The sequence below is a fragment of the Dromiciops gliroides genome, chromosome 2 (assembly GCF_019393635.1).
Source record: "Dromiciops gliroides isolate mDroGli1 chromosome 2, mDroGli1.pri, whole genome shotgun sequence".
NCBI lineage: Eukaryota > Metazoa > Chordata > Mammalia > Microbiotheria > Microbiotheriidae > Dromiciops > Dromiciops gliroides.
In genome coordinates, this window is record NC_057862.1 from 388125672 (window position 1) to 388153216 (window position 27545).

The following is a 27545-nucleotide window of genomic DNA, read 5'->3' on the forward strand; positions in this document are numbered from 1 at the left end:
TGGAGTTCAGAAGAGACACTAGGACTGAATTAGAGGAAACGTGAGCAACCTGATCTCTGGGTCATTTTATATATATAAGAAAGTAAAGGTGTTTTTAAGATTTGCCCATCCTCACAGCCCACCCCACCCAGTTCAAGATATCTGAGGGGCACTGAGGAAGTATGCAGGATCTGCCTCCAACCATTACAGTAGTTGAGGCTAGAAAGTTAAGTTTATTAATCATCGAGGAGTCAGATTCCATTTCCAGGAGTGCTAGAGTCTGAAGAAAAGCCCTGAAGGATTGCTCGTTCGGAGACCATCTGGCTTCTAGCCTCCCCTGTTGACCTATTTAGGCCAGGACACCTTATAAGCTAATGTCTTGGTACTGTAAGGGAACTGTGTTCAGCTTGGGGCAGAGTGGGAGGGGAAACCAGCATCACTGAATACAGACATAAAGTATGCTTATGAGGATGTTTTCGTCACAGTTGGAGGAGAAATGCTGGCACGTTCCTTTGAACTGACTCACCACCTTTGAAGTAACTCATTCAGTTGTTAAATATGATCTGTTTTTACAGGGTTACAAAAGTGTGTTGGGTTTTTCTTCCTGAATGAGTAATGTAATTTATCATCATATATTTCCTCTTTTGTTGCCCCTCCAAAAAAAATCAAACAAAAACCAACTTCCACACATATAGACAGGTAGATCATTTTCTAAATTGGTGCCTTCCTAGAAATTATGACTACAGAGCTTATCTGTGCCATCTCATGATTATTTAGATGTACGTAACCATATTCCTGAGAAAGTTTTGTATAGATTGAATCATATTTAAAGTGCACTGAGAAGGTTCCTTAAAGGAAATTCCTAGAGGATCTTATAAAGCAAAATGATCACTCCCTAATTTATCTCAACTGTAAATTTAGATTTTTGTGCATGGAACATGAAGTATGCCCATGCTCCATTTTTTTTTTTAAGTGAGGCAATTGGGGTTAAGTGACTTGCTCAGGGTCACACAGCTAGCAAGTGTTCAAGTGTTTGAGGTCGGATTTGAACTCAGGTACTCCTGACTCCAGGGCCAGTGCTCTATCCACTGCGTCACCTAGCTGCCCCCATGCTCCATTTTTTAAAAACCCTCCTATTATTCCATTTGATGTTTTCAGAGTTAACGTTTCCCTTTAGTAAACCTGCTTAACTAGAGCATGAGATAGAATGTTTTTAACTCATCAAGAAAAAGAAAGGATATTTGAGTATAGAACTACCACATCTGCTCCAGCCATTGTGAGGAACAGCAGTTTTCCCTTTTATTTGACCCAAATGTGTTCTTTCTCAATTCCATCGTATTACTCATAGTTATTAGATTGCCTTTTCTAGGCCAGGAAATCTTTTTATATCGTCAGGTAGTTGTAGATTATTAAGTTTTTCCTGTAATTCACAGTTAACTTTAGTTCCTTTGGTTTCTCAAGTCACATCAAATTTCGAGATGGATGGGACCTCAGAGAGCAGTTTAATCTGACTCCAAGGCCAGATTTGATAATGGAGAAGGAAACTAAGGCAGGTTACCCTATCTTTACCATTAATTTTTGAGTTGGAATTTCTTGCTACTGACTGCGTTTTTTTCTGATGCAAAGGTGTCCTGGTTTTAAAATAGTATTCAAGTACAATTGCTGGTACTGATTCAGACATTTCCCAACACCATTAGTCTTCTGTCCTCATTGTCCTTCATTCTCACTTGACTATGGAAGAATTTGAGCCTGTCTCTGGCTGCCTTGTTTCTAGCCTTTTTAAGGAATGCCAATTTGTATCTAGAAGTGAAACTCCTAAGAGCTATTCTTGTGACATTACCCAATCACACCAAGTACACTTCTCTATTTTGAATGCTGGTTGCTCGGTTCCTATGTGAGGAAGAAGCTTTTGCTCTTGGTTTGTTAGTTTTTTAAAAAAACCTAGCACTGTGGGCAGGATAGAAAAATCCCCTTTTGTCACCATTATAACATTACATTTATGTCAAAATATCCTATAAAATTTATTAAGCAGCATTGGTTAATGGAAACATTTCAGTTGTGTGTAATTACTTTTCTGGCCATGTTGCCAAGGGTTCACAGAGATTCCTCAGTTAAGGCCAAAGGGATGTGAGGAACCATATCTCAAGAATTGATCAGCAGGTAAAAGGACCATGACATGGACTGGTGAAGTTGGTTTTGCAGTGTCCTGGCCTCAGGCCCTTAGAGACCAGAACATCTCCTGTGTGATTTAATCAGGCAACAGAGGAAGGGAAAGAGAGACGGAACAGACCCAGGTGACCTTCAGCAGTGCCATGTGTCTGTAGAGTTATGTAGGTTTCCCCTTCAAGGTAGACCTATAGGGAATGGGCATTTATGGGACTGCTGGGAAGCTGTGTGGATTATACCCTCATTGGTGAGCTTTGCCCCACTGGCCCTGCCAGTGAACATCAGCCAGGTATTTACAGTACCCTCTCTTCATTCCCCTTGCTAGACACCTTCCCTTGTTGCCAAGGAGAGAATGAAGAAATTTACAAAAAGGTTTGCCTTTAGCAACTTGAAGCTCTCCTATCATTTCCTTTATTTTTATGTGGATAAAATGAACAATGAAAGAAGGAATGAAAGCCTCAGAGCCGGTCTAAAAAGAACATTAAATATACCTCCAGATCTCCTTTTTGACTTCTACCCAAGAGCCAGTATGGTCCAATGGAAAGCTACCCTGGTCTTTGGGTCAGAAGCCCTTAAGCTTGAGTTCTGGTTCTGACTTTCCAACGAGATGGTTATGGTGAAGCCACACAGTGACGTCATCTTCGGTAAACCAAGGACAATCCTGCTTGCCCTACCTACCTCACAGAGCTGCTGTTGAAAAAAGTACTTTGTGAACCTTTAAGATACAGAGAAGTGAGAGATTTATTTTAAAGCACATACTATATTTAGGGAAGATAGACCTAAACTCTCCAGCATTTTGTAATTTTTAAACTTTGTTTCTGGTCTGAACCAGTGTTTTAATTGCTGTAAGGTACTTCCACTGGTAGAGATGAACATATTTTTTTACTATTTAGGTAGTCTTATGAGGGTTACCTGGAGCAATGATTTTCAAAGTGTGATCCATGTGGCCCAAGGATCCTGGGTTATCCTCAGAGTCAAAACTGTTTCATAATAATACTAAGATGTTATTTGCCTGCTAAAATACTCCTCCCTTTTCTAACTACATACCTGGATGAGGCCAGATCATTGTCATTTACTTCAACTAAAACAATATATCATCAGATATGAGAATCCAGTAGTCTTTGTTAATCTAGACAGCAAAGAGATTTGTAAAAAATATGTAAAACAATGCCACTCTTCTTACTAAATTTTTTTTGTTTTTGAAAATATGGTTATTTTTCATAAAAATATATCATTTATTTTAATTGTAATGGGTTTTTTATTTTAAATTGATAACTGTTTTCAGAACTTATTGATTTCAATGAGGTCTGAACACTGTGGTAAATATCATTAGATATAATCCAAACAGACATAAGCTCTTTGAGGTCCTCAGTAATTTTTAAGAGTGTAAAGGAGTCCTGAGACTAAGAAGTTTGAGAACCACTTATCTGGTGCATGGAAAGGGTCATAAATCCATTGTTTCAGAGACAAGACTTGAGCCAAATCGTCCTTCTTCTGAGATCAGCTCTTCATCCACCTCACCACCCTGCCTCTCTGGGTGATCTAGAAGAGCATTTCTTTAATGTTCACCCCTATTTCAGTGATAAAGTTGTAGGTATTCAGGCAGCTAAGAGTTGAGGCTAAATTAGATCAAAGATGAAAACAAGGAGATGGCACCGAAGTTAAAAAGCATAGTCTATTTGTCAAGTTGCCCACAAATCCTCAGAAAATATATTTTTGCTTCGTGTTTAAAATGTCGTTTACTTTCATTCCTTTTGCTGTGTGTACAATGTGGTGTCATCAGTCATTTGAGATCTCAAGTGTCTGATCATGTGTCCAAAAATAAAAAATAAAAGTAACCTCAGTCTTAGTGTCCATCACCAACTTTTATAGCTTGCTCTGAAGGAGGAGGCAGCAAAAAGTGAAGGGGAAAAAACCTTATGAAATGCCCCAGGAATACAAAAGTAAATGTCTTCATAGGCATATGGGCTGTTAGGACAAGACCTTAGCAGTCCCGGACTCTGAGCTGAAAGGAACCTCAGATGCTATCTAATCTAAAGAAGGTGCCCTTTTTACAGTACCCCCTGGCAACTCGTCATCTTGTCTTCACTTAAATATCACAGGTGAAGGAATCCAATGACCTCCAAGGCAGCCCATTCCACTTTTGGATGGTGCTCATTGTTAGTGTGGTTTTGCTTACATATCCAGTGGAACTCTTGTCTTCCTGTGGTTTCTATTGATTGCTTTTCATCATTCCTCTTTACCAGCCCCCACTGCCACCGGAACAATCCTAACCCCGCTTCCTCATGATGGCCTTCAAATACTTAAAGTGACAGCCCTACTTGCCCCTTTGGTTAAGCTTCCCCCATGTCAGTCTTCTCCTCCTTTGACATGGTGTCCAGTACCCTCTCCATCCTGATCACTCTCCTCTTGGATGTAGGCCTGGTAACTTGAACTCATTGAGGAAAACTAGGTGTATTCTCTTAGCTTATCTAGACCATCCAGTGCCTTCATCTTACAGATGAGGAAAACTGAGGCCTGGAGGGGTTAAGGTGACTTGCCTGAAGTTGTAGCATTCAGAGCCAAGACTTGTACCCAGGTGTCACGTTGGCAGAACAATGTCTCTCTCTCTCTCTCTCTCTCCTCAATGCATTTACCTGTGGGATTATCTCTTATAGCATTCTGCTATTATTCAGATTGACCAGTAAAACTATATTCTGGACATATATTGGACTCCAACCTCCTTTAACCATGCCAATTCCATTAGCTTGCTGTCAGGAACACTAGGGATGCATGTTAAAAGGGGGTAAAGTCATCCTCATCATTGCAGAGCCAGCTCTATGGAAATTTAACAAACTCTTCTTGTACCCACATGTAAAGCAAAAGCTTGAGCAAACAGATGGGCCTTCAGTCATGCCCCAAGGTCAGTCAACTCCAGCTGCACCAGCCTAACAAAAGGAGCTAATTCTGAAAGGACTATACTTGGCCTTGTTAGTGCTTATGCAACTAGTGGAGCAAAAATGATCAAGTCACTCCCTGGAGCTCTGCTGACACCCATTACCACTGGCTGGAGTCTTGAAAGGCCATATCACATGTGATCTGGATATTAACAGGAAGGTCCCAGTGGCCACTGGAATCCCTCAGGCATCCTTTCATTCATCCAGAACTCTAAATGTCTGGTCTCTTCAAGCATGGAAGTTACTCTTAGGGGAGAAAACTCAGGTTTGCTGTTGTTGGTTTTTTGTTTTTTTGGGTTTTTTTTAGTGAGGCAACTGGGGTTAAGTGACTTGCCCAGGGTCACACTGCTAGTAAGTGTTAAGTGTCTCAGGCTGGATCTGAACTCAGGTACTCCTGACTCCAGGGCCGGTGCTCTATCCACTGCGCCACCTAGCTGCCCCTGCTGTTGTTTTTTAACAGACCTTCAATCCCAGGGTAGAGAAAGGGTGAAGAAAGATTTGCAACCATGCAGCAAGTCAAAAGGAAGATTTGCACACTTGTACATGACTTTGGTTCTTCTCCTATCTGAATCCACAGCTGCTTTTGCCTCTGAAAGAGATTGTCCGCCTAATGACGATCACTCTAATTTCTAAAAGAACCATAACTATCCCTGCAGGACCAGGCCTTTGCCTTAGGTTGCTGATATGGGATGGAGAAGGGGAACCTTCCAATGAGAGCCACAGTTTGTCTTGTGGAACCAGGCAAATAACAGCACTTCTGCTGTTTGAGACAAGTGTTCCTCAAGGCCACCGTCCTCTTGGTGCTGTTCCTCAGACCTACCTGGGGAGGGGGTGGCTTCCCCCTCAACCCTTACTGGGAAAGGGTTATGCTGTCCTCTATCATGGTGTAATTGTACTCCTGGTTAGAGACAGTCTTCTGCTCATCCCCCAAAAACCCCCCAAAGAAATTTTTAATCCCAAATGAAAATATTCCTAATTACAGCTCATGGTTTGTAATGAAGTTTTGAGACATTCTTTACTCTCTCAATAGATGTGAATATGCACCCAGCAATTTATTACTCCCCTTCACCCTTCATGTGATTTAAAAGGCTTTCCTATGCATTTTCTGACCCAAAAACTATTAATTAGGACTTATACAACAACCTCAACATGGTATGCTTTCCCCACTCAGATTTGATAATTCCGTTTTGTAAGGAAGTTAACAGAATTCATTTTTGTTGCCTTTGTAACAACTTAATAACTCCTCGGGAAATATAAGCACTCACCTCTTCCTCCTTCTCCTGCCAGTGCCGCCCCTCCTAAAATGGGAGAGTAGCAACTCCAAATGTCTCTCAAGTGAAGCCACATTGTAAACAATCTGATGGCACGTACTCGCCTTGCATGTTTTATGTTTTTGTAATTGAGGTTAATTTCATAGCCCTCACATAGGGGCCATCGTGCCATTCCATCTTCCTTTGGCCCACGGAAAGGATTTTGTTGCCGCCTTATTTGCAAATTTAGGAATGAAAAGTAAATAAGGAATAAGATTAGACTCCATACTTAGAAACTGAAATACCTGTCCGTTTCCCCCTACTTTTCTGTTAATATTTGAAAGTGCCATTGGTGTTGTTTTATTAATGTCTTTCACCCAATATTCATTCTTGCTCTATAAGTGTTTTTTTAATTCTTTTTTCTTTTTTTTATCATAAAAGTATTTTATTATATTCTAGTTACATGTAGAGTTAGTTTTCAACATTTGTTTTTATAAGATTTCTAGTTCCAAATTTTTCTCCCCCTCCCCAAGACAGCAAGCAGTCTGATATAGGTTATATATGTACACTCACATTAAACATATTTCTGCATTAGTCATGCTGTGAAAGAAGAATCAGAACAAAAGGGGAAAACCTCATAAAAGAAAAACAAAAAAATAGAAATAGTATGGTTCATTCTGCATCTAGATTCCACAGTTCTTTTTTCTGAGTTTGGAGAGCATTTTCCATCATGAGTCCTTTGGAACTATCTGGGACCATTGTATTGCTGAGAAGAATCAAGTCTATCACAGTTGATCATCACACAATGTTGTTGATACTGTGTACAATGTTCTCCTGATTCTACTCATCTCACTCAGCATCAGTTCATGTAAGTCCTTCCAGGTTTCTCTGAAATCTGCCTGCTCATAATTTCTTACAGCACAGTAGTATTCCGTTCCATTCATATACCACAACTTGTTCAGCTATTCTCCAACTGATGGACATCTCCTCAATTTCCAATTCTTTGCCACCACAAAAAGAGCAGCTATAAATTTAAATGGTTTTTTTTTTTGTAGATGTAAGGCCAAAGGTTGTCAGAACATTCTCTTTCCCTTCCAGAAAATATGTACATAGGTACATGCATGCATGTGCATGCACACACACACACACACAGATTCTGGAGACATAGAACCTGAATTCAGGTCCTACCTGACTAAAGCCTCAGCTTCCTCAGCTATAAATAAAGGAGCGAGACTAGATAGATTGTGTGGTCCCATCCACCTCTCAATTTATGATCCCTATAGAAATGTGAGTTATTATTATTTTACACTGTGATCTACTTCCCTTCATTTCCCTACTCAGAAACTCCAACCACTAGTTCATGGCATGGACTCACGCAAACAGAAACACGGTCATCTCAAGACTTTAGGGAACTAAAGATTAGCTCCACCCTACAAAAAGACTAAGCATCCCTGCTCCAAAGGGAGTTCATTGTTCATTAAACATCATGTTCATCTTTCTGGCTTTTTGAAGCAGCAGACCATTTCTTCCTCTGAGAAGCAAAAGACTTTGTGCTTTGGAAATTTTTTGGCATGAAACATAAAATGGGTATTTTTGGAAGGGAGATTTAGGGAGAAAGTTCAAGTAAGTACCTATGGTGATTTCTTTATTCATATCATGCAATATTTGCATTTTGGAAAACTGAGGGCTAGGACTTGCCTACAAAAGACATTCAAGCAGAAAGGAAGGACCCCAAATCCTTAGCCTTAGAAGGAAGGCTGGTTGGATGATAGTGGAGTGAGTGAGAGGAGAGTTTCTTTTCATTGGTGCCAGCCTCATGACTTTTCTCTTTTGGATTTAGGACCTTGTCAGACTCACGATAGAGAAGCAGGAGCATCCATCTCCCACGAGTCCAGTTAAGCCCAGCTCACCAGCCTGCAAGCCTGACAGGTAAGCTCTCCAGCCCTGCTTTTAGAACAGGGATGCCAAGGGAGAAATGATAGCCAAATCTTGTCATGCTGTTGAATGTGAAGTGGGTTACTTCTGGTTGCGTGACCTCTTTTAATCTCACATTCCTAGATCCGTAAGAGGTAGCTCAGGATAGTGGAAGGACCAGGGCACTTGGAATTCAAGCACCTTAGTTTGAATCCCAGCTTCACTAGCTATACAAACCTGTCCAGTCTCATTACCTCTTTATCTCAGCCTCTGTTTCTTTATCTAGAAAACAGAAAGTGGTACTCACTCAACCTATATCACAGAATTGTGGTGAGGAAAGCCCTTTGTAAACCTTACAGTGAGCTATATATGCATGGTATCTGTTTTTATTGTCATCAGTCTAGAAATGTACTGCCCAAAAGATGATGCAGAAAGAGTTTTGAGTTGTACCAGGCCATGAGTGTTTAGGATGAGGCCTTAAGAAATGCATGATTACAAACATTCTTGAGCTTTGGGTGGCAAGTATCTTGAAAAATAAAAGTCTTAGAGCTTTGTAGGTGTGAGGGTTTTTGGCCTTTGGCTTTTTTTGTTTTTTGAGGGGAGTGGCTAGGAAATGGCATCACATTGTTAATTATACCAGAAGTCACCTACACTATGGAAAAGTTAAGCACCTTCCTCAGTTTGTATGTTATAATATAGCCAGCGTTTGTCTACTTCTACTCAAAATTGTAGAACCCATGGAAGCTGAAAAACCAACTGGTATTGTTCCCTAATTTTACAGACAAGGAAAATGAGGCCCCTTTAAGAGAGGGGAACAGGGCTGGAACTCTACCCTCTCTCCTCACTCTTAGACCCCCATTCTTCTTACCATGCTATGTTGCCTCTCTCTAAATACTCTGACAGTTTGCCATTCCCCAGGCCCTTTTCTTTCTTTTTCTACTTGGTGCATATTCCCGTGAATGTGTATTCATTGGTGTATAGATTCAGAGCTGAAGAGTGAACTTGACTGAGGCCCAGACAGGTTGCATGCCTCCCACATGTAAGATGTGGCAGAGCCAGTTCTGGGACCCAGCTCCTGATACAGCAGGTCTGAAGTGTTTTTCCCTTTGACACTCTCAAATTACTCCACTTCCATGGTCTTCATCCGCCTGGATTCTCAATAACCCCCAGCTGTCCTTTAAATTCCACAGCCAACCTGAGCTCCCATTGACCGATCGAGAAATGGAAATTCTCAACAAGACAACTGGCATGTCCCAGTCAACGGAGCTGCTCATTCCCGACTCCACGGATGAAGAGGTTGCTCCTCCCAAGCCCCCCCTCCCCGGCATCCGAGTGGTGGATAATAGGTAACATGGCCCTCCTCAGCCTCCTGTTTTCCAAGTTCTTCTCCAGCCTCCACCTGCCACCATCAATCCATCGATGGCTAGGAAACCTGAGTGATGCGGCTAATGTGACTTAGCGAAGAATTTAGATTTTGGTTGAGTTCCTTGCTACTTAAAAGTTGGGCCTCATGACTTTGAAATGAAATATTCATCAGACGTTTTCTCCACCTCTTCATCTCAGCCATGTGAAAGCTTGATTTGGAGTGAAGAAGAGTCCGCTGATTTGGGGTTTCTTGTTATTTATAGGGTTTCATCTGGCAGAAGTGAGAGTCACAGTTAGGTGCGAAGACTGGGTTGTGAAGTTTTGACTTCACAATGTGGCTGATTTATCCAGACTTTGGCAGGATCTTTATTATTGGGTTCTGCTATCACTGGGAAAGTTTTCAAGCCTGATTCTGTGGCATCTGGACACAGTAGGGGAAGAGTTTTGGGGGCCAACTAGTTTATGTCTGAGAGAGGGAATGTTCTTGTGAGTGTCTTTGACTAGATCAGGAAAAGAGACCTCTTTCTTCTTGCTGGGGTCTCTTAAGAGGCATCTTCTTTTGTCTTGCAGTCCTCCACCAGCACTACCACCCAAAAAGCGGCAGTCGGCACCATCCCCTACCAGAGTGGCTGTGGTAGCACCCATGAGCCGGGCCACCAGTGGCTCAAGTTTACCTGTTGGAATCAATAGACAGGTAATAGTGTCACAGCCATGGAAAGCAGGGGATAGGATTAGAGTTTGGCCTTTGGTTGTCTGCAAGCTGAAAGCAGTACTGTGGTAGTTATTTTCTGATTTTGGAAATGGCCTATGGGGCATCAAAAAAGACCTTAACTGGAGAACCTTTGTAGGATCCTAAACTTGGAACTAAAAGGCACCTACAAGATCATCTAGTCCAGCTCCCCCAACCCCCATCATTGTATAGATGAAAAAAACAGGAAGAGAGAGATTAAATAATTTGGCAAAGGCCACAGAGGCGGTAAGTGGCAGAGCCAGGATTTAAAACCAAGGCCTCTAGACCTACCGTTTTCATAAGACATGTTTCTGCTGTTCCACTTTCTTCTAAAAAGATTTTTTTTAAATTGAGGAAACGGGGGCAGCTAGGTGGCGCAGTGGATAAAGCACCAGCTATGGATTCAGTAGGACCTGAGTTCAAATCTAGCCTCAGACACTTGACACTTACTAGCTGTGTGACCCTGGGCAAGTCACTTAACCCCCATTGCCCCCCCCCAAAAAAATTTGAGGAAACATAGGCTTTAGAATAGGGATTCTTTAACAGGGGCTCCCAAATAGATTTCAGTGGTTCTAGGGGCAGGAAGACTTCTCTTCCTGAGTTCAAAATCCAGCTTCAGACACTTACTAGTTGCAGTCACTGTACCCTGTTGGCCTCAGTTTCCTCATCTGTCAAATGAGCTGGAGAAGGAAATAACAAACCACTGCAGGATCTTTGCCAAGAAAACCCCCAATGGGGCCATGAAGAGTCATACAGGACTGAAACAACTGAATGACAACAATAGATGAATTTTTTAAAAAAACTTTTGTATCTGCGGTCCAATATAATTGATTTCCTTTGCAATCCTATGGTTTTTATCTCATGCATTTAAAAACATTCTTCGGGGGCAGCTAGGTGACACAGTGGGTAAAGCACCAGCCCTGAATTCAGGAGGACCTGAGTTCAAATTCAGCCTCAGACACATGACACTTACTATCTGTATGACCCTGGACAAGTCACTTAATCCTCATTGCCCCACAAAACAACAACAAAAAACATAAAAAATTTAAAATTTAAAAAAATTATTCTAAGAAAGGGTCCATAGGCTTCATTTGACTGTCAAAGGGGTGGGACCATGACACCAAAACAGGTAAAGACCCCCGTCTGTTATCTTCCTCTTGCAACCCATTATCATTCCTATTTGTAAGGGGAGGGGCGCACCATAAATGGGTTGCTCTCAGTAACTTTCCCCTCCCTCCCTGCGAGTCCCCCCACCTTTCCCCTTCCTTATCCACAAGTGCTCTTTCTCCAGAGTGATTTGAATTTGTTGTCCTTTTCCATGCAAGGACTTTGATGTGGACTGTTATGCACAGAGGAGGCTGTCGGGAGGCAGCCACTCCTATGGCGGGGAGTCTCCTCGCCTCTCCCCGTGCAGCAGCATCGGTAAGCTGAGCAAGTCCGACGAGCAGCTGTCCTCCTTGGACCGGGACAGTGGGCAGTGCTCCAGGAATACAAGCTGTGAAACACTAGGTGAGTGGGAGCCTGGGCTTAGCTGGCTCTAACAAGGCTGTGGTGCAACCACTGAAGCCAGCAACCTCGGAGGATAGAGTCTCCCCTCAGGCAGCTTTCCACTATCAGTACTGGTTTCCACCCTTATAGGATAACCCACTTATAAAACAATACTGCTGAAAAGTAATAGCCCTATTCATTTAGGCCTCTTTCCTCCCACTTCCACTCATGGACCTGAGATTTCTACCCCTCCTCACATCTTGTTCCTTCACCTTGTTCTCCCTTCACATCCAGCAAAGGTGTTTCATAGGATTTGAGACTTAGTGGTGGAATAGACCTTAGAGCCCATCAGGTCTGGCCTTCTTGTTTTATAGATGAGAAACCAAGGCCAAAAGAGCTTAAGTAATTTGCCCAGGATCCCATAGCTAGTGTGTGTGTGTCTGAAGCAGCTTTCAGATTGCAGTCTTCCTGACTCAAAGTCCAGCATGCCATCCACCATGCCTTGTAGCCTCTTAGTTTCACTGTCTTGGACAGGATTTTATGGAGGCAGAAATTAGGCTGACACTATACAGGGCGGCCTCAAAGTCTCAGAGAAGTTTTCAATTTTAATGGCTGTTTCACATTATTTGTTGTTATGTATTTATATAATTGTTATTCCAGTTTATTTACCCAAATATTTACTAGCTCTTAAAACTCAAAATTGCTGTAACACTTTGGAGACACCCTATGTATCTCTGTACTTTATTCATTCAACAAACATTTAACATCCGTGGCACAACAACAGTGAACAATATCATGATTGTGTCATATGAAGCACCTACATTGCTCTGTGCAAGAAACAAAAGGTGGCTCCTATTGTCCAGGAGTTTGTGGTGTGGTGTGGGAGATAAGAGGTGTACAGATACATCTTCTCCCACTTAGACTGTGACGAGCATTCAAAGCACAGCTCTGCTCTGAGATCAGAAAGAAGCGGTTCCTGAAGTAGATGACATTTGACCTTGTCCTTGAGGGATGAGTAGGATCTCGGAGGATGAGAATGGGGTGAGGGGGTGTTCTCTAGGTGCGAGGAATAGTGTCAATAAAAGTGCAGATCAGGAAAGCCTGGGCTCTTTGGGGAATAGGGATGCCCTCTGCACTAAATAATTCTGCTTCATAGTCTGTGCTCATTCCTGCAGAATCTTCCTAATGGTCAGGCTTTATCATCTCCTTGGAGGTCTTGATATAAGTGCGTCATGTGTTTTACTTCTAAAAATGGAACCCAGTTCCAAACCCAACCCATTTCTTTAAAAACCTGCCCTTCAGGGCAGCTACGTGGCGCAGTGGATAGAGCACCGGCCCTGGAGTCAGGAGGACCTGAGTTCAAATCTGGCCTCAGACACTTAACACTTACTAGCTGTGTGACCTTAGGCAAGTCACTTAACCCCAATTGCCTCACTTTAAAAAAAACAAACCTGTGCTTCTAAGGAAGCAGTACAATGCTGCGGGGCTTCAGGCAGCACTGAAAATATTGCCATGCTATTTCCATGGGAGCTGCAAAAGAGTTGGAGCCCAAGCCAAAAACTCTTTCAGATGCCCTGAATTTTTGAATGGATGAGGCTCTACTTCATCATAGGGTCATGCAGTTAAACCAGCAGCTTTGGAGGAGCCCACATTCTGTGCTGTAGTTGCCCCTTTGGCATTTTCCATAGTCAGTACTGGTTTGTATACCTATAATGCTGACCAATTCTGTACCAAGAGAATAGCTGAAAATAGCAGCAGAAACATTTTTTTTTCTTCTCAAATTAGAGAGGCTTCTTCTACAGATGTCTCAAATTTGATAAAGGGGCCTTTCAAAGTTACTGTATGGACCCCTAGGCTGTGGTGTCTCTCATTTCCAGAGTCTAAGTCACGATCAGATTAGCCTCCATAAGATGTCCCTGGACTCTCTGAATCTCAGTTTCCTCATCTGTAAAATGAAGAGTGTTGACTAGATCAGTGATGTCAACTTCAAATAAAAATGGGTCCCTGCAGGCCATATATTGACTTAGAAAATCACAAATTAACATTATCTGTGTTTTATTGTATTTTTATTTATTTTGTTAAACATTTCCCAAGTACATACCTCTGGACTAAATGACCTCTAAGGTCCCTTCTATGGATCTGTAAATCCATAATGTAAAGGCAATATATAAATGGGAGATATTGCTGTTTTTTTCTTGGCAAGGCATATCCCCCCCAAAAAAAAATTTTAAGGGACTACAAAAAGCTGCTACATGGATGGGAGCAAAGGTTTTTTCCCTCTCAGAATCTCAAGAGATTGTAAAAGGGGTGGGGGGAGAATGGTGAACAGAATATGAGGAATTGGGGCCGGGAGGGAGAAGAAAGATTCTGGTTTGCCTCTTGGGTAACAGGTGCATTTGTTTTCCCTGTCATTACATATAGATCACTATGACCCTGATTATGAATTTCTGCAGCAAGACCTCTCCACGGCTGACCAGATACCTCAGCAAGTAGCATGTAACCTTAGCCCATTGCCAGAATCCGTTGGTGAATCTGGCTCTCCTTTCCATGGACATCATTTCCAGCTGCCACCAGGCAACTCCCCTCAGCCAGAGCTTGGCAATCCCCTGCCCACGGTGCATCCAACGGACATGCCTCCTGCCTTGCCTGAGAAGAAGCGGAGGAGTGCAGCTTCTCAGACCACGGACAGCTCCAGCTGTCGAGTCTCCTATGAGAGGCACCCCTCCCAATATGACAACATCACAGAGGATGATCTCCAGAACCCAGCCTCCCTCCAGCCAATATCTTTCACGCCTTTCGCTGCTGTCCTCCCCTTCCAGCAAGGGGGCTCTTCGGCCCCTGTTGAGTTTGTGTCTGATTTTGCTGCTCCCGAGTCCACAGGTGACCCTGAGAAACCACCTCCTCTACCTGAGAAGAAGAACAAACACAGTAAGCTTTTGATGAAAAAATGTTTATGAAAGTACTTTGTAAATTCACAAATGTAAAAGTTAGCATTCTTATTTTATTCCTTCCCTCCCCTCATTCTTTCTTTCCCACTCAATCCATGAGGGTAACCATTGAGTTCTGAAAGGGACTCAGGTACTTCCTGTGCCTTTGCCTAGAGGGCCTTTATTGCTCCACGGGCATTAGTCTGTGTTGAGGAAGACTCAACACCATTTAGGGACAATTTGTAGAAGAACAACATGTTGTACAGTGCAAAAAACTACTTAAGACCTGAATTCTGAAGACCTGGGTTTGAAGCTAGACTTCAGTTCTCACTAAATGGATGACCCTGGGAAAGTCACTTAAGATCCCCAGTTGGTTGAGGGCACTGGATAAAATGATTGCTAAGGTCCCTTCTAGCTCTGAGTCTGTGGAGTAGGAGATCTGGCTTTGAGTGCTGGCTGTGCCCCTTCCTTAACCACATGAGCATGGACACTGAACTTTCTTGTCATTAGATTCCCCATTCTATAAAATGGAGATAACACTTCCTGTTTCATGGAATTATTACAAAGAAAGCTCTTTGTAATTTATAAAGCACTATATGAATGTGAGCTTTTATCATTAATTATCATATTAATTTATGATTAACTATTAGAAAAGGATACTGATTTTATTCGTTTTGTTTTAAATGTGGCCTCCCTGGGAGGGAGTGACTAGGAAAGAAAATTTTTAAAAAATAAGTCTGAGAGAAAAAGAGAGAGAGAGAGAGAGAGAGAGAGAGAGAGAGAGAGTGTGTGTGTGTATGTAAGAGAGAGAGAGAGAGAGTGTGTGTGTGTGTGTGTGTGTGTGTGTGTGAGAGAGAGAGAGAGAGAGAGAGAGAGAGAGAGAGAGAGAGAGAGAGAGAGAGAGAAATTTTAATTACAGGGCTTCATGGGCCAGTTATTCTATGTTTATTCCACACCTGGCCTAACAAAGCATGGTGGGAGAGCTGGGTTTTTGTGTGAAAAATGCATAATTGACTTCTTAACAAAGGAACAAAGACCTATTTTGCCTGAAAATAGTTCAAGTTGCAAAATCATCCAACTAGATAGATACAAACTCAGGGGCATTTTCTCGGTCAATCATATCTTAAAAGAAGTCATTGAAAAAGAAAAAGAAAAAGAAGTCATAGAAGTGCCCCTCCACCAAGCACTTACCCCCACAAGTAGGCCTCTGGCTCCTCTGAGAATGGGATCCAGGGTGGGATCATGGGTCTTAGAGCCAGAAGGGATCTTGGAGATCCTTGTGTCTGTGGAGACAGTGAGGACTTCAGTGACTTGCCCAGGGCCATACAGCTAACCAGCATCTGAGCCAGAATTCAACTCAGGTCTTTCTGACTCTACCTTCCACACCCTATGGGCTCCATCACCTAACTGCCTCTACTAATTCCATCTACTGTAGAATCACAGAATCGTGAATAGATAACTGGAAGGGCCCTCTAGTCTAGCCCTCTCCCCATTTTACAAATAAGGAAACTAAGGCCCTTGGAGGGGAAGTGGTTTGTTCAGGGTGATACCGGTATTAAGTAGCAGAACTGGCATTCGATCCTGGGTACAGATTGCAAAACCAGGTCTCTTTCCACACTGCCTGCCATAAATCCTGTTTCTAGGAACTGCATAACTAAGGGGTGGCCAAAGGACACAAGGAAAATCCAGCACCATAAACCACATCTTCAGCTGTATCTAGCATGGTTTGCAACTTTAAATGAATCCTTGAATTTGGGCCTGGAAGGGGCTTTAGATCATCTCCTAGGTTGCAGCATCACACACAGGCAAGACTGGACCCCGGGTCTCTTGACTCCCAGCCCAGTGCCCTTTACAGCAGACCCTGTCACCTTTGAGATGGTGCTGCTTGAACTGTCCACGATAAGATGTGTGCTCTGAATGGTCTTTGCAATACATGTTATCATTTCCGTCTCATCCATTCCCCTGATTTCCTCCACACAGACCAAAAGCCCAGTCAGAAGCAGCTGTTGATGCAATGGGTAGGGCACCAGGCTTGGGGTCTGGAAGACCTGAGTTCAAATCCGGCCTCGGACATTTACTAGCTGTGTGACCCTGGGCAAGCCGTGGATTTCTGTTTCCAAATGGGGTGATTAACCTACCCCTCGGGGCTGTTAAGAGGATCAGATGAGATAGTTACAAAGTGCTCAGCCCTATGCCTGGCACACAGTACACACTATGTAAATGCTTATTCCCTCCCTCCTCCTTCCCCACTTCCCTTGTTTACAGGGGTTGGGGGTCGGGGAGCTGTATAGGCAGTGGCTGTAGAACAGAGTGGAGTCTTAGACACAGATCAATCAGCACTTCATAAGTATCTTCACTGTACTAGGTGCTGGAGATACAAGGATCAAATCGAAACCCTCAGTGAATGTCTGTTCTGTCAGAGGAGATAACACTGGACTGGGTGACCTCTTAGCTCCTTCCAGCTCCAGATCTTTGATGCCTTGTGTATATGTAAAACAAACACAAGAGAATTTTCTTGATCAGGTTTAGGAAAGGCATCATAAAGGAGGTGGCCCTTGAGCTCACTTTTAAAAGGTTGCACCCATAACCCAAGTTCCATCAAGGCAGTCGGCTGAGTCTCTGAGGGTGCCGGCTTCCATGCCAACGTAGCCATCTAGACCTGAGGGGAAGATGATGGCACCCAGCCATCACGCGTTGTCCCAAAGCCATTCTCCTATAACTTAGGGGCAGAATGCTTCTGAGTATTTCCGGTTGTCTCAGATAATCATCGGTTTTTTGTTTGTGTAGACCTTAAGATGACACTTCTGACACTTAGGATGAAATTCTGTGGGTTAAGATTGGTAGAGCATGGGCAGCTAAGTGGCGCAGTGGATAGAGCACCGGCCCTGGAGTCAGGAGTACCTGAGTTCAAATCTGGCCTCAGACACTTAACACTTACTAGCTGTGTGACCCTGGGCAAGTCACTTAACCCCAATTGCCTCACTAAAAAAAACAAAAACAAAAACAAAAAGATTGGTAGAGCATGGCAGAAAAGAGACAGTCTTCGCCCTCAGGGAGCGCTTGCTCATATTCAGTGTCCTTTAACCAGGTCTCCAGAGGTGACTTTGAAAGTCTTCATCATTAAACCAAGACATCCTCCAGTGGTCACGAAGCAGAAATAAGCGCTTTACAGACATTTAAGACTGGAAGGGACCATAGAGACTCCCTAGTCCACCCACTTGTCATACACGTGAAGAAGCCAATGTCTGCAGAGAAGGGATCTGCCCAAGTACATGAAACAAGGCCAAGTTCTCCTTGACTCCTTGTTCAGAGTCCATTTCACTCCACCCTTCTGCCTCTGCCTCTGCAGGTCAGCTCATGGCATCATAGGACTTAGAGGTAGAAAGGGACTTGATAGATTGATTAGTCACTCCGTTTTTGACTTGACAGATGAGTAAGCTGAGACCAGGAGAGGGAAGGGATCTGCCTAAGGTCACACAGACAATAAATGGAAAATCTGAGATGTTAAACTCATCTTCTGATTTTAAATTCATTACTCTTTGCAACACACTGCAGCTTCTCCATTAATACCTATGTCCTTTGCAGTAGGCATTGGGGTCTGGAGGTAGAAGAACCAATTTTATGTGAGAATTGTTTTTCTTATATAATATGTCTACAGCTTGAAGCATACACTATAAGCAAAGGAGTGGCCCCATTCTGTCATGGAAGAGAGGAAGCCAGGCAGTAGGCCAGTTCTCTAAGACTGACTTCGTTAATATGGGTAATATGAATAAACCACTGCACTCTTCTTCTAAAATAGCATTCTAAGTTGTCTTCCCCAGTACCGTCACAATGCCCTCTGAAACTTCAACAGAGGAATCAATGAGCATTTGTTAAGTACCTACTATGTGCCAACCACTGAGCTTGGCTCTGAGGATACAAAGACAAAAAAGAAACAGTCCCTGCCCTCAGTGAGCTCACGTTGTCCCAGGCGAGCAGTTTGGACCCCAGATGGTGGTCCATTGACCCTTTCAGCATGAAAGCTTTGTCTGTTGATTCACTTATAGAAATAGAGAAAGGAGGTCACATTGCCCAGTCTGTATTCTACTTTGAAGATTGACCCAGCATCATCAGTGTGAAACAGAAATCCATTTGAGTTATAGAGACACAGCATGACATAGTAGATGGATAATGGGCCAGCCACAGACTCAGAAAGGAATGACATTGCAAGGCCCCAGGCAACAACTCCCAGGGGCTCTAAGATACAGACCATGTGTTGATCTGCCTTGGTAGTGGGAGTTAGTACCCACAGGAGTTTCCCATATTATTGAAATCATATGGGGCAGCTAAGTGGCACAGCGGATAAAGTACCAGCCCTGGATCCAGGAGGACCTGAGTTCAAATCTGGCCTCAGACACTTGACACTTACTTGCTGTGTGACCCTGGGCAAGTCATTTAACCCTCATTGCCCTGCTGAAAAGAAAAGAAATCACACGTCTGGTCCCTATCCCAAAAGTAGATTTTACCTATCATGATCTTAAGCTAGAATCCTGCAGTGTGATTCTCCCTGCAGCTCGATCCAGTTCCCTAGCTATGTCATAAGCCCCTACATTATTCAGGCACTGTGCTAGGTTTTGGTGATACCAAACAAAAACAAAGTAGTCCCTGCCCTCAAGGAGCTTACATTCTAACAGGATATTCCCTATACATAAGCAAATACAAAATAGTCATTTAGGAGGCAGCATGGTTTAATCAGTAGACATAGTGTTGGACCCTGAGTCAGGACTGCATGGCTCCAGATCCTGCCTTACTTGTTTACTTGCTCTTTTACTCTGGGGCAAGTCACTCACTCTGTCTGAGCCTTAGTTTTCTCATCATAAAATGGGGAGATAGGGGCGGCTAGGTGGCGCAGTGGATAAAGCACCAGCCCTGGAGTCAGGAGGACCTGAGTTCAAATCCGGCCTCAGACACTTGACACTTACTAGCTGTGTGACCCTGGGCAAGTCACTTAACCCCCACTGCCCTGCAAAAAAAATAAAAAAATTAAATGGGGAGATAACAGCACCAGCCTCAGGTCTTTGGTGAAGATCAAATAGGATAATGTCTTTACAGTATTCTGCAAACATTAAAGCTCCATACGGATAAAGCTAATATTATGATTATAAGGAATATGCAAAGTAATCTCTAAAGGGAGAAATGTGACTAGCCATAGCAATCAGGAAAGGTGTGGTTTAGGAGGTGATAGGAGAGAGGGCATTTTATGCATGGAGGACCACTTTTCAGAGGCATGGAACTTCAAAACTGAATCTTAAATACAGGGAACAGTGAGTACTGACCAGTTTGACTAAAACAGAGTGTGTGAAGGGGGTTAATAGTAACATGAGATAAGACCAGAAAGGGAATCGAGAGCCCTGTTTTATGTGAGAAGCAAGAGGAAGTCATAGAAGGTTTCTGAGAGTGAGAGAAAGAGAGAGAGAAATCAGATCTGTGTTTTAGAAACATCCATTTGGCAGATGTGTGGGATTGGAGAAGGGGGAGGCTGGAAGCAGCGTCACTCTTGGAGCAATACCTGTTTGCCAGCACTACCATTTAGTTTGCAAACATTGACAATAACAAGTGCAGTAATCCAGCTTGAGATGTGAGGTTGCTTGGCAGAACTGACTGAGGACACTCGTCCCCAGTCACACATTTCAGCGGGTGATGCTTTTGAATCACATATTGTGCTGCCTGACCGTGGGTAGTGTTGAGAAGGATGTCAACAGCCCCCCATCTGTTTGTTTCATTTCTCTTATCTGCCATGGAATTTCCTTCCAGTGGAAGGCCCCCTCGGTCTTCCTATTCTCTTATCTTCTTCCTGGATCCACCAACCTCTGCTGAATGTAGTTTCTGAAACCTATCTTCGCCTTTATGTGCCGTGACTTGTTGGCTGATTCTGCTAGCAGCAGCCCACCTCCTAGCAAAACAACTTGTCACCTTTGTCCTGAATTCTGGTGGCAGTCAGCACCTCCCCATTCATACAAGAAACACTTCTGTGCTTCTCTCTTCACCTTCCCACTTATAACTTACTCTTTCCACAAAGGGTGACGAGATTGCTTTCCATGCTTTAGAGAGAGATTCTGGTAAGACTTCCTCCTGGAGCTCCAGTGGAAGAGAGCTCTCTTACTGCAAATGAATGATTTCAGGAAATAGACTACCTTTGCAAAATTCCCACCTTCTCTGGCTCCCTCTCTGTGGCCAATTTCAGGAATAAAAGTTTTAGCTTTTTTCCTTCCCTTCCTCCTGGCTCCTTCTTGCACATTCCTGCTTCTGATACCAATAGTAGGAGCTACCTAGATATTTAAGACGTTCAAGAGAGTAAAGCAATAGAGATCAAATTTTAAATGCTCTGGATTGGAATTCAGTGGACCTAGATTCCCCTCTAGTTCCAAATCTTATAAGCCTAAGAACAAAGATGCTACTTTCCACAGCTCAGGTTGAGAGGTCTTGCTCATCCCTGTCATCCTCTCTATAGAGCAGGTCCCTTCATATAAGAAATCAGGGCTTCTCCCTTCTCCCTGCATGTAAGAAACCAGTGCTAGGGTACTCTGGCTCTTATAAGCCAATGATGTAATTTCCCATCTGCTTTTTGAATTGATGCCTCATTAAAAACCACAGCACCAGGGGGAGGGGTCTGCAAACAGCAATCCCAGGAATGTTTCCATTTTCTCAATCTCCCACTGCAAATGGGAGTGTTTAAAGAGTCAGTGTGCCACCTTTTAACTTGTCTCAGTCTGACGTACTGAATTCCAGACTCCTGTTCCTTTCCTTTTCTAGCATTTTTCTAAATGCTAAAATGTAGACAGGGATTGCATTACAGCATATCTGGAACAGACACGTGGTATTGGCTATAGATGCAGGCATATGGTTTTATTCCTGGCTTGTTAGAACTCATGTTGTTGAGCATTTGCCGTCATGGAAGAGGGAGAGATACCTCATTGTGAAGAACAGAAGCAGATTGGAGTTAAGCATATTTTTTTCTTTACATGTAGAAGTAGAGTCTTTATTATTTATGTCAAGGATGAGTTTTGGGGCAGGCTGATGATGCAGCGGATAGAGCACCAGACCTGAACTCATCTTCTCAAATCCAGCATCAGATACTTTCTAACTGTGTGACCCTGGGCAAGTCACTTAACCCTGTTTGCTTCAGTTTCCTCATCTGTAAAATGAGCTAAAAAAAAAAAAAAAAGAAATGACAAACCGTTCCAGTATCTTTGCCAGGAAAAACCCAAATGGGGTCATGAAGAATCAGACACAGCTGAAAACAACTGAACGACAAGGACCAGTTACTATAGGAATCTTAATAAAGGATGAAAATGTTTTCATTTTAATTAGGCACATGATAAGTTTTGTTTTGTTTTATCTCATAAATGTGGACTGGATGTCATTTCCTATTGCCATCAATAAGCATGCACACTACTTGGGTGATATAACATACCTCCTTATACCAAGCCAGCATGTTGTAGTAGATAAAGTGCTGGGCTTGGACCTGGGGCCAAATCCTGCTTCTGACACTTATTAGCATGGGCGATGGACAGATTTCTTGACCTCTTTGGGCATCCAGTTTTCTCATCTCTAAAATAATGATAGTAGTTGCTTTTGTTGTTGTTATTGTCATTCAGTCATATCTGACCCTTTATGACCCCATTTGGGGTTTTCTTGGCAAAGATCCTGAAGAGATTTGTCATTTCCTTCTCCAGCTTATTTTACCAAGGAAGAAACTGAAGCAAATAGGGTTAAGTGACTTGCCCAAGGTCACACAACTAATAAGTGTCTGGGGCCAGATTTGAGCTCAGGAAGATCAATCTTCCTGACTCCAGGCCTGGGCTGATGACTTTGCACAGATCTCTCTTATTTAAGTCCAATTCAGTGCAAGTCAAGACATCACTGTCTCCATCATTGGTCCTCTTCAAGAACAAAGGCGGAACAACTCCGTTGCCACCTAGCTGCCCAAGGATAGTAATACTTATAATATAAACCTCACAGGGTGAGGGTGAGGGTGAGGCTCAAGTGAGATAGGATATGTAAAGTGGTCTGTGGGGTGGGCACAGTGGTGTACGCCTGTAGTCCCTGCTGCTGGGAAGGCTGAGGCTGGTGGGTTGCTTGAGGTCAGGAGTTCTGAGCTACAGTTGGGCGAAAGCGAGCCCCCAGGAACAGAGGACCATCAGACTGCCTGAGGACAGGTGAACCAAGCCAAGCTGGAAAAATGGAGCAAGTTAAAGTTTCTATGCTGATCTATCTCCAAAAGGAGAGGAAAAGAATCTGGCAAAACAGTCTGTGAACCTTAAAGCTATTTGTGCTTGTCAGGATAAACTGGGCTCAGTCTCATCTCCACTCGAAGACACAATCACTTAACTTTGTTATGGTGAGGTGACCCTGGACAAGTCACTTAACTGCTGAAAGCATCCAGACAACTCTGAAACTCTACAATTTAAAATTTAAAAATTAAATAGTTTCCAATCTGTCTTGGCAGAGGGAATTTACTCTCTGAAAATGAGGGGCAATTGTTTTTTTCTTATCTACAAGGATAAGATCATAAGTCTCTACAAAACCAAAAAAGCTGGGTGGTATTATGATTATCATTATGGTTATCTTCCTCATCCTTTTAAAATTAACTCAGTTTGGATTAAGTGGGCATTTGCTTCCAAGATTTCAGTCATTCAGTCACATTGACCCCTGAACATCAAGCCATTGTCCCAGCACCATGATAGGGGGACTCCAACTGAAGTTGTCCCATAGTTTGGCAGGACTGAGTGCTGAATGAGAGGGACTCCTGAATTCTAACCCTGGTTCTTGCCTCAGCCAAGTTACCTAATTTCTATCCTCCATTTTCCCTCATGTTTTTCCCCTACCTACTTCACAGGGTTGTCTTGAGGGTCAAAAAAGTGATGAAAACCATTCCTTACATTTTAGCAGCATTTGGGGGGGGGAACCCAGCATTATTTATCCAGCCTTGTTATCTTTTAGACAAGCAACAGAAATCAAGAAACCACAGTTCATCAGAGAGCCGGGTACTTCCTCCCTAGGCAGGCGTTTGAGCACCAGTGTCCTGGATGGGCTCCAGTTTTCATAATTACAGTCTGCCAACCTAAACTCCCCCTCGGCTTCAGTTGCCCACTGCAGCTCTCTTCTGTCCAGTTATCCAACTGACAGCTGCCAGTGGTGTTCTGGATCCTTCATTGGAGGGCCCCTTTCACATGTGTCAAGGCTGCTGGGTTTCTGAAAGATACTGAAGTATTGCTGCTAAAACAATGCTTGGAAAGGGATAGGCTTCTCCTCTAGAGAAGTCTCCTTTCATAATGGAAAATCATCTCATTTGTTGAGATGACGGTGATGATGGTAGCTGACACAGAATGCCTTATGGTTTGCAAACACCTTGCATCCGTTATCTCATTTGATCTTCATGATAACACAGTGTGCTATTTTCCCTGTTTTTTTGGAGGAAACCAAAGCTCAGATTAGAGAACTTGTCCATTGTCCTATATCGAGCTGATAAATGGCTGAGGTAAAGTTCAAACCCAGGTCTTTCCAGCACCCTGTTCAGTGCTCTAATCATGGGATCATAGATTTGAGTCCAGAAGGGACCTTAGAACTCACTGAATTCAGACCACTCCCTTTAAACCCCCAGATCTGACAACTGAGGAAATTGAGAAAAAGAGGTGAAGTGATTTTCCCAGAGTCACATAGCTAGTAAGTGGCCAAAGTGGAATTTCCTGACTCCCAGTTGAGCATTCTGTCCAGCATGCCAATCCTATTTCTTTGTCCAAAGAAGGGTAATTACTGGTACTTTAAAATAACCCTTATAGGTTTTATCTTCCTAAATCATTATGTAGCCAGAAGCCAGTTTGGGGTGAGGGTGGAAACAAAGCACTTTGGACTCGGCCTTAGACCTTCATCAGGTTGAAACTGGCCCAGGAGTTGTGCTTTTGTATTGGCAGGACCCAAGAGGCTGAGCTCATGTAACAGGACTGCCATCGGCTGCCCTTTATTGTAGAGCTGTGTCCTCCAGCTGCTAAAAATGGCTATTTTTGTTTGAAAAGAGACTTTGAAATCAGCCAGAAAATGTTCTGTGGGCACCTGGAGCCACAGGGGGCTAAGAAAGAAAAAGAGAAGCTCCTACGTTTCCTAACTAATCAACTCAGAGTTGCTGCCCCTTGCTCATTTCTCTAAGCTCCATTTAGGTTACTGATTGAGCCAACTGCCTTTATGCCGGCCTGAAAATACAAATTCACTTGTCCCGTTTTCAGACATAAAAAAGATTTCTTGAAGTAGTTCCCTGGTGAGAAAGTCTGTTTGATTCACTTCTGAATTTTAGCTTCCTCTGAGAGGTAGTAGTGTTGTAGGAAGGGGTCTGGTCTTAGCAGACTCAAAATTTTGGTGCTTTCAGGTCCTAGATATGTGCGAACCTCATTAAGTAATTTAGCTTATCTTAGCCTCAGTCTCCTCTCCTGTAAATTGGGTATAATTATATGGTGCTAGCACTGCCTTCATCACCAGTTTGTTGTGGCAAAAGTACTTAGGAAACCTGAAAGTACGTTAAAATTGTAATAATGATATTTATTATCTGACAGATGACCAGCACTGAAGTGGCCTAAGATGAAACCACCTTGGTTTTAAAAAAAATCTTAATTTCTTTCCCATGTATTTTACCACTTGAAATGCCCATACTGTAATTTAGTTTCTGTTGCCTAACAGTTTTTGAGTCTCTTAGGGTCATAGATAAAGAGCTTAGAAGGGACCTTAGAGGAGATCTCGTCTAATGCTCTCCTTTTATGAAAAGAGGAAATTGAGACCCAGAAAAGTTAAGTGTGTTTGCAAATGCTGACAAGGATGAACTGGGATTAGAACCCAAGTCCTTAGATTCCAAGTCCATTCATCCATTTGTCCAAATCCACTGTACCAAACTACCTCCCAGTGTGGTAGTACCTGTCATTCCTCCTTCAGGTAGCTATGGTGAGGGTCCAAGAAGATCACCTGTGCATGAGCTTTACCCATCCCAGATAGAGACCAGCAGCTGTTAGCATCAGTAGTAGTAGTAGTAGTAGTAGTCGTAGTATTCCTGGGTGTGTTTTTTTGGTTTTTGTTTTTTAGGCAATTGGGGTTAAGTGACTTGCTCAGGGTCACACACCTAGTAAGTGTTAAGTGTCTGAGGTTGGATTTGAACTCAGATCCTCCCGACTCCAGGGCCAGTGCTCTATCCACTGTGCCACCTAGCTGCCCCCCCCCCTGTTTTTGTTTTAATTTAGATCCTTTACATTATAGTACTAGACTTTAACCATCCTCTGACATTGCCTTCTCATCCAAAGACTTGGAAATACCTTAAGCCCAAATAGCCAGAGTAATTACTTACTTATGAGTCAAGCAATTAAAAAAAGCAGGGTCTCAATCCAAGAAGGTCTGGGCAGCCCAGCTCTCAGTCGACAAGTACTGATCAGGTGCTTCTGCAGGAAAGTGAACTAGGGGTATTCAAGCAAACTAAAGCAAGTGTCTGCAGGCCTTCTCCTGCCACAGATGAGGTAGGGCTCAGGTTCCTGTCACTTAGTAACTCGGGTCCCTTTCTTTGTTATGGTAAAAGCTTGGCCACACCCACATGCCAAAACCTGCGTCTGTCAGAAGCCTTTTCATTTGCTGGCCCTGAAATCCTGGCTTCTCAGAAGCCTTCTGGGGTCCGCCGAGATGGATTTGGGTCTGCAGAGTAGACGGGCGACTTTAGCAAGTGAACTTGTAAAGCCTAATGAAGCGAAGGCTGATGCTCTCATGTGAGCTCTTAGGGCCCCTGCACCTGCTGTCATACTGGGAAGGGTCCTGGCATGAGATCACCCTGACAGACGACAGCTGAGCTCTTTGTTCTGATTTCTCACCTCCCCAGGCAAAGTCCCCTGGGCTTTGGAACACCTCCTTAGGTACACATCACACTTTGCCTAACAAACCAAAACCTGGCCACCTTTCTTGGCGAGCCGATGCTCCTGCTTCAGACAAATACCCAGTGAAACTATGGCCTGGTGGCACTTGTAGTTGGTGGTATTCGCAGTTTACAGCTTTATGCAAGCAAAAGGTTTTCTGAAGGGGTTTTAGGGAGAAGGACCAAAGGTGCATTCTCTTAGCCAGTTTACCAACCAACCTCTTCCCATCTTTTTAAGGTGTCCCTGTCCTTCTAAATATGAAATTGATAATCCTTATTAATTGGTCAGCCAGCATTAAGTGCAGGTCACCAGCTTCTCTATACCTTCCAGTCTTAGAGAGCTGCTGGACTGAGACGTGGCTTGCCCTGACCCCTGGTTCTTCCAGGCTTTGAGGCCAGCTTTTTATCCACAATGCCAGGCTGCCTCTCAAAATAGAGACATGGTTCTTTTGAGGGGGAAGGTATTGGCAGATGGGAAGATCCAGAAAGGCATTTGAGTTGAGCTCTGAAGGGAACAGGTGATTCTAAGAATCCAAGGGAAGAGAGAGAACATTCCAGGCCTAGGGACAAGGAGTGGAGTTTGAAGTGTGAGGAACAGTGGGAGAGTCATTTACAGTAAAGCTGAAAGGGCAGGTTGGGCACTGGGCTCACTGAAGGGTTGTGGCTGCCTATCCGAGGCATTTGTGTTTGATCCTAGAGGCAACAGTGGCGCACAGAGCCATTTACCCAGAGCTCTTCCAGGTCTGCAGAGCTCATGCCATGCCTTATCTCTCAGTTAAGCCTCCCAGCAACTCCTCTAGGTATTGTTTTCTCCATTTAACAACCAGGCTGAGGGGGCAGCTAGGTGGTACAGTGGATAGAGCACTGGCCCTG

General features: G+C 43.3%; 1 protein-coding gene across 10 annotated transcripts in view; it reads left to right on the forward strand.

Annotated features, from left to right (window-relative positions):
• RAPGEF1 (Rap guanine nucleotide exchange factor 1) overlaps positions 1 to 27545 on the forward strand; it is a 202171-nt gene that overhangs the window by 111958 nt on the left and 62668 nt on the right. For all 10 annotated transcript variants that reach the window (XM_043983671.1, XM_043983675.1, XM_043983672.1 and 7 more), the window contains 5 exons: positions 8172 to 8260; positions 9436 to 9591; positions 10181 to 10304; positions 11666 to 11849; positions 14250 to 14756. In XM_043983671.1, the coding sequence (XP_043839606.1) occupies positions 8172 to 8260; positions 9436 to 9591; positions 10181 to 10304; positions 11666 to 11849; positions 14250 to 14756 (1060 nt within the window). The remainder of the gene's footprint in view (positions 1 to 8171; positions 8261 to 9435; positions 9592 to 10180; positions 10305 to 11665; positions 11850 to 14249; positions 14757 to 27545) is intronic.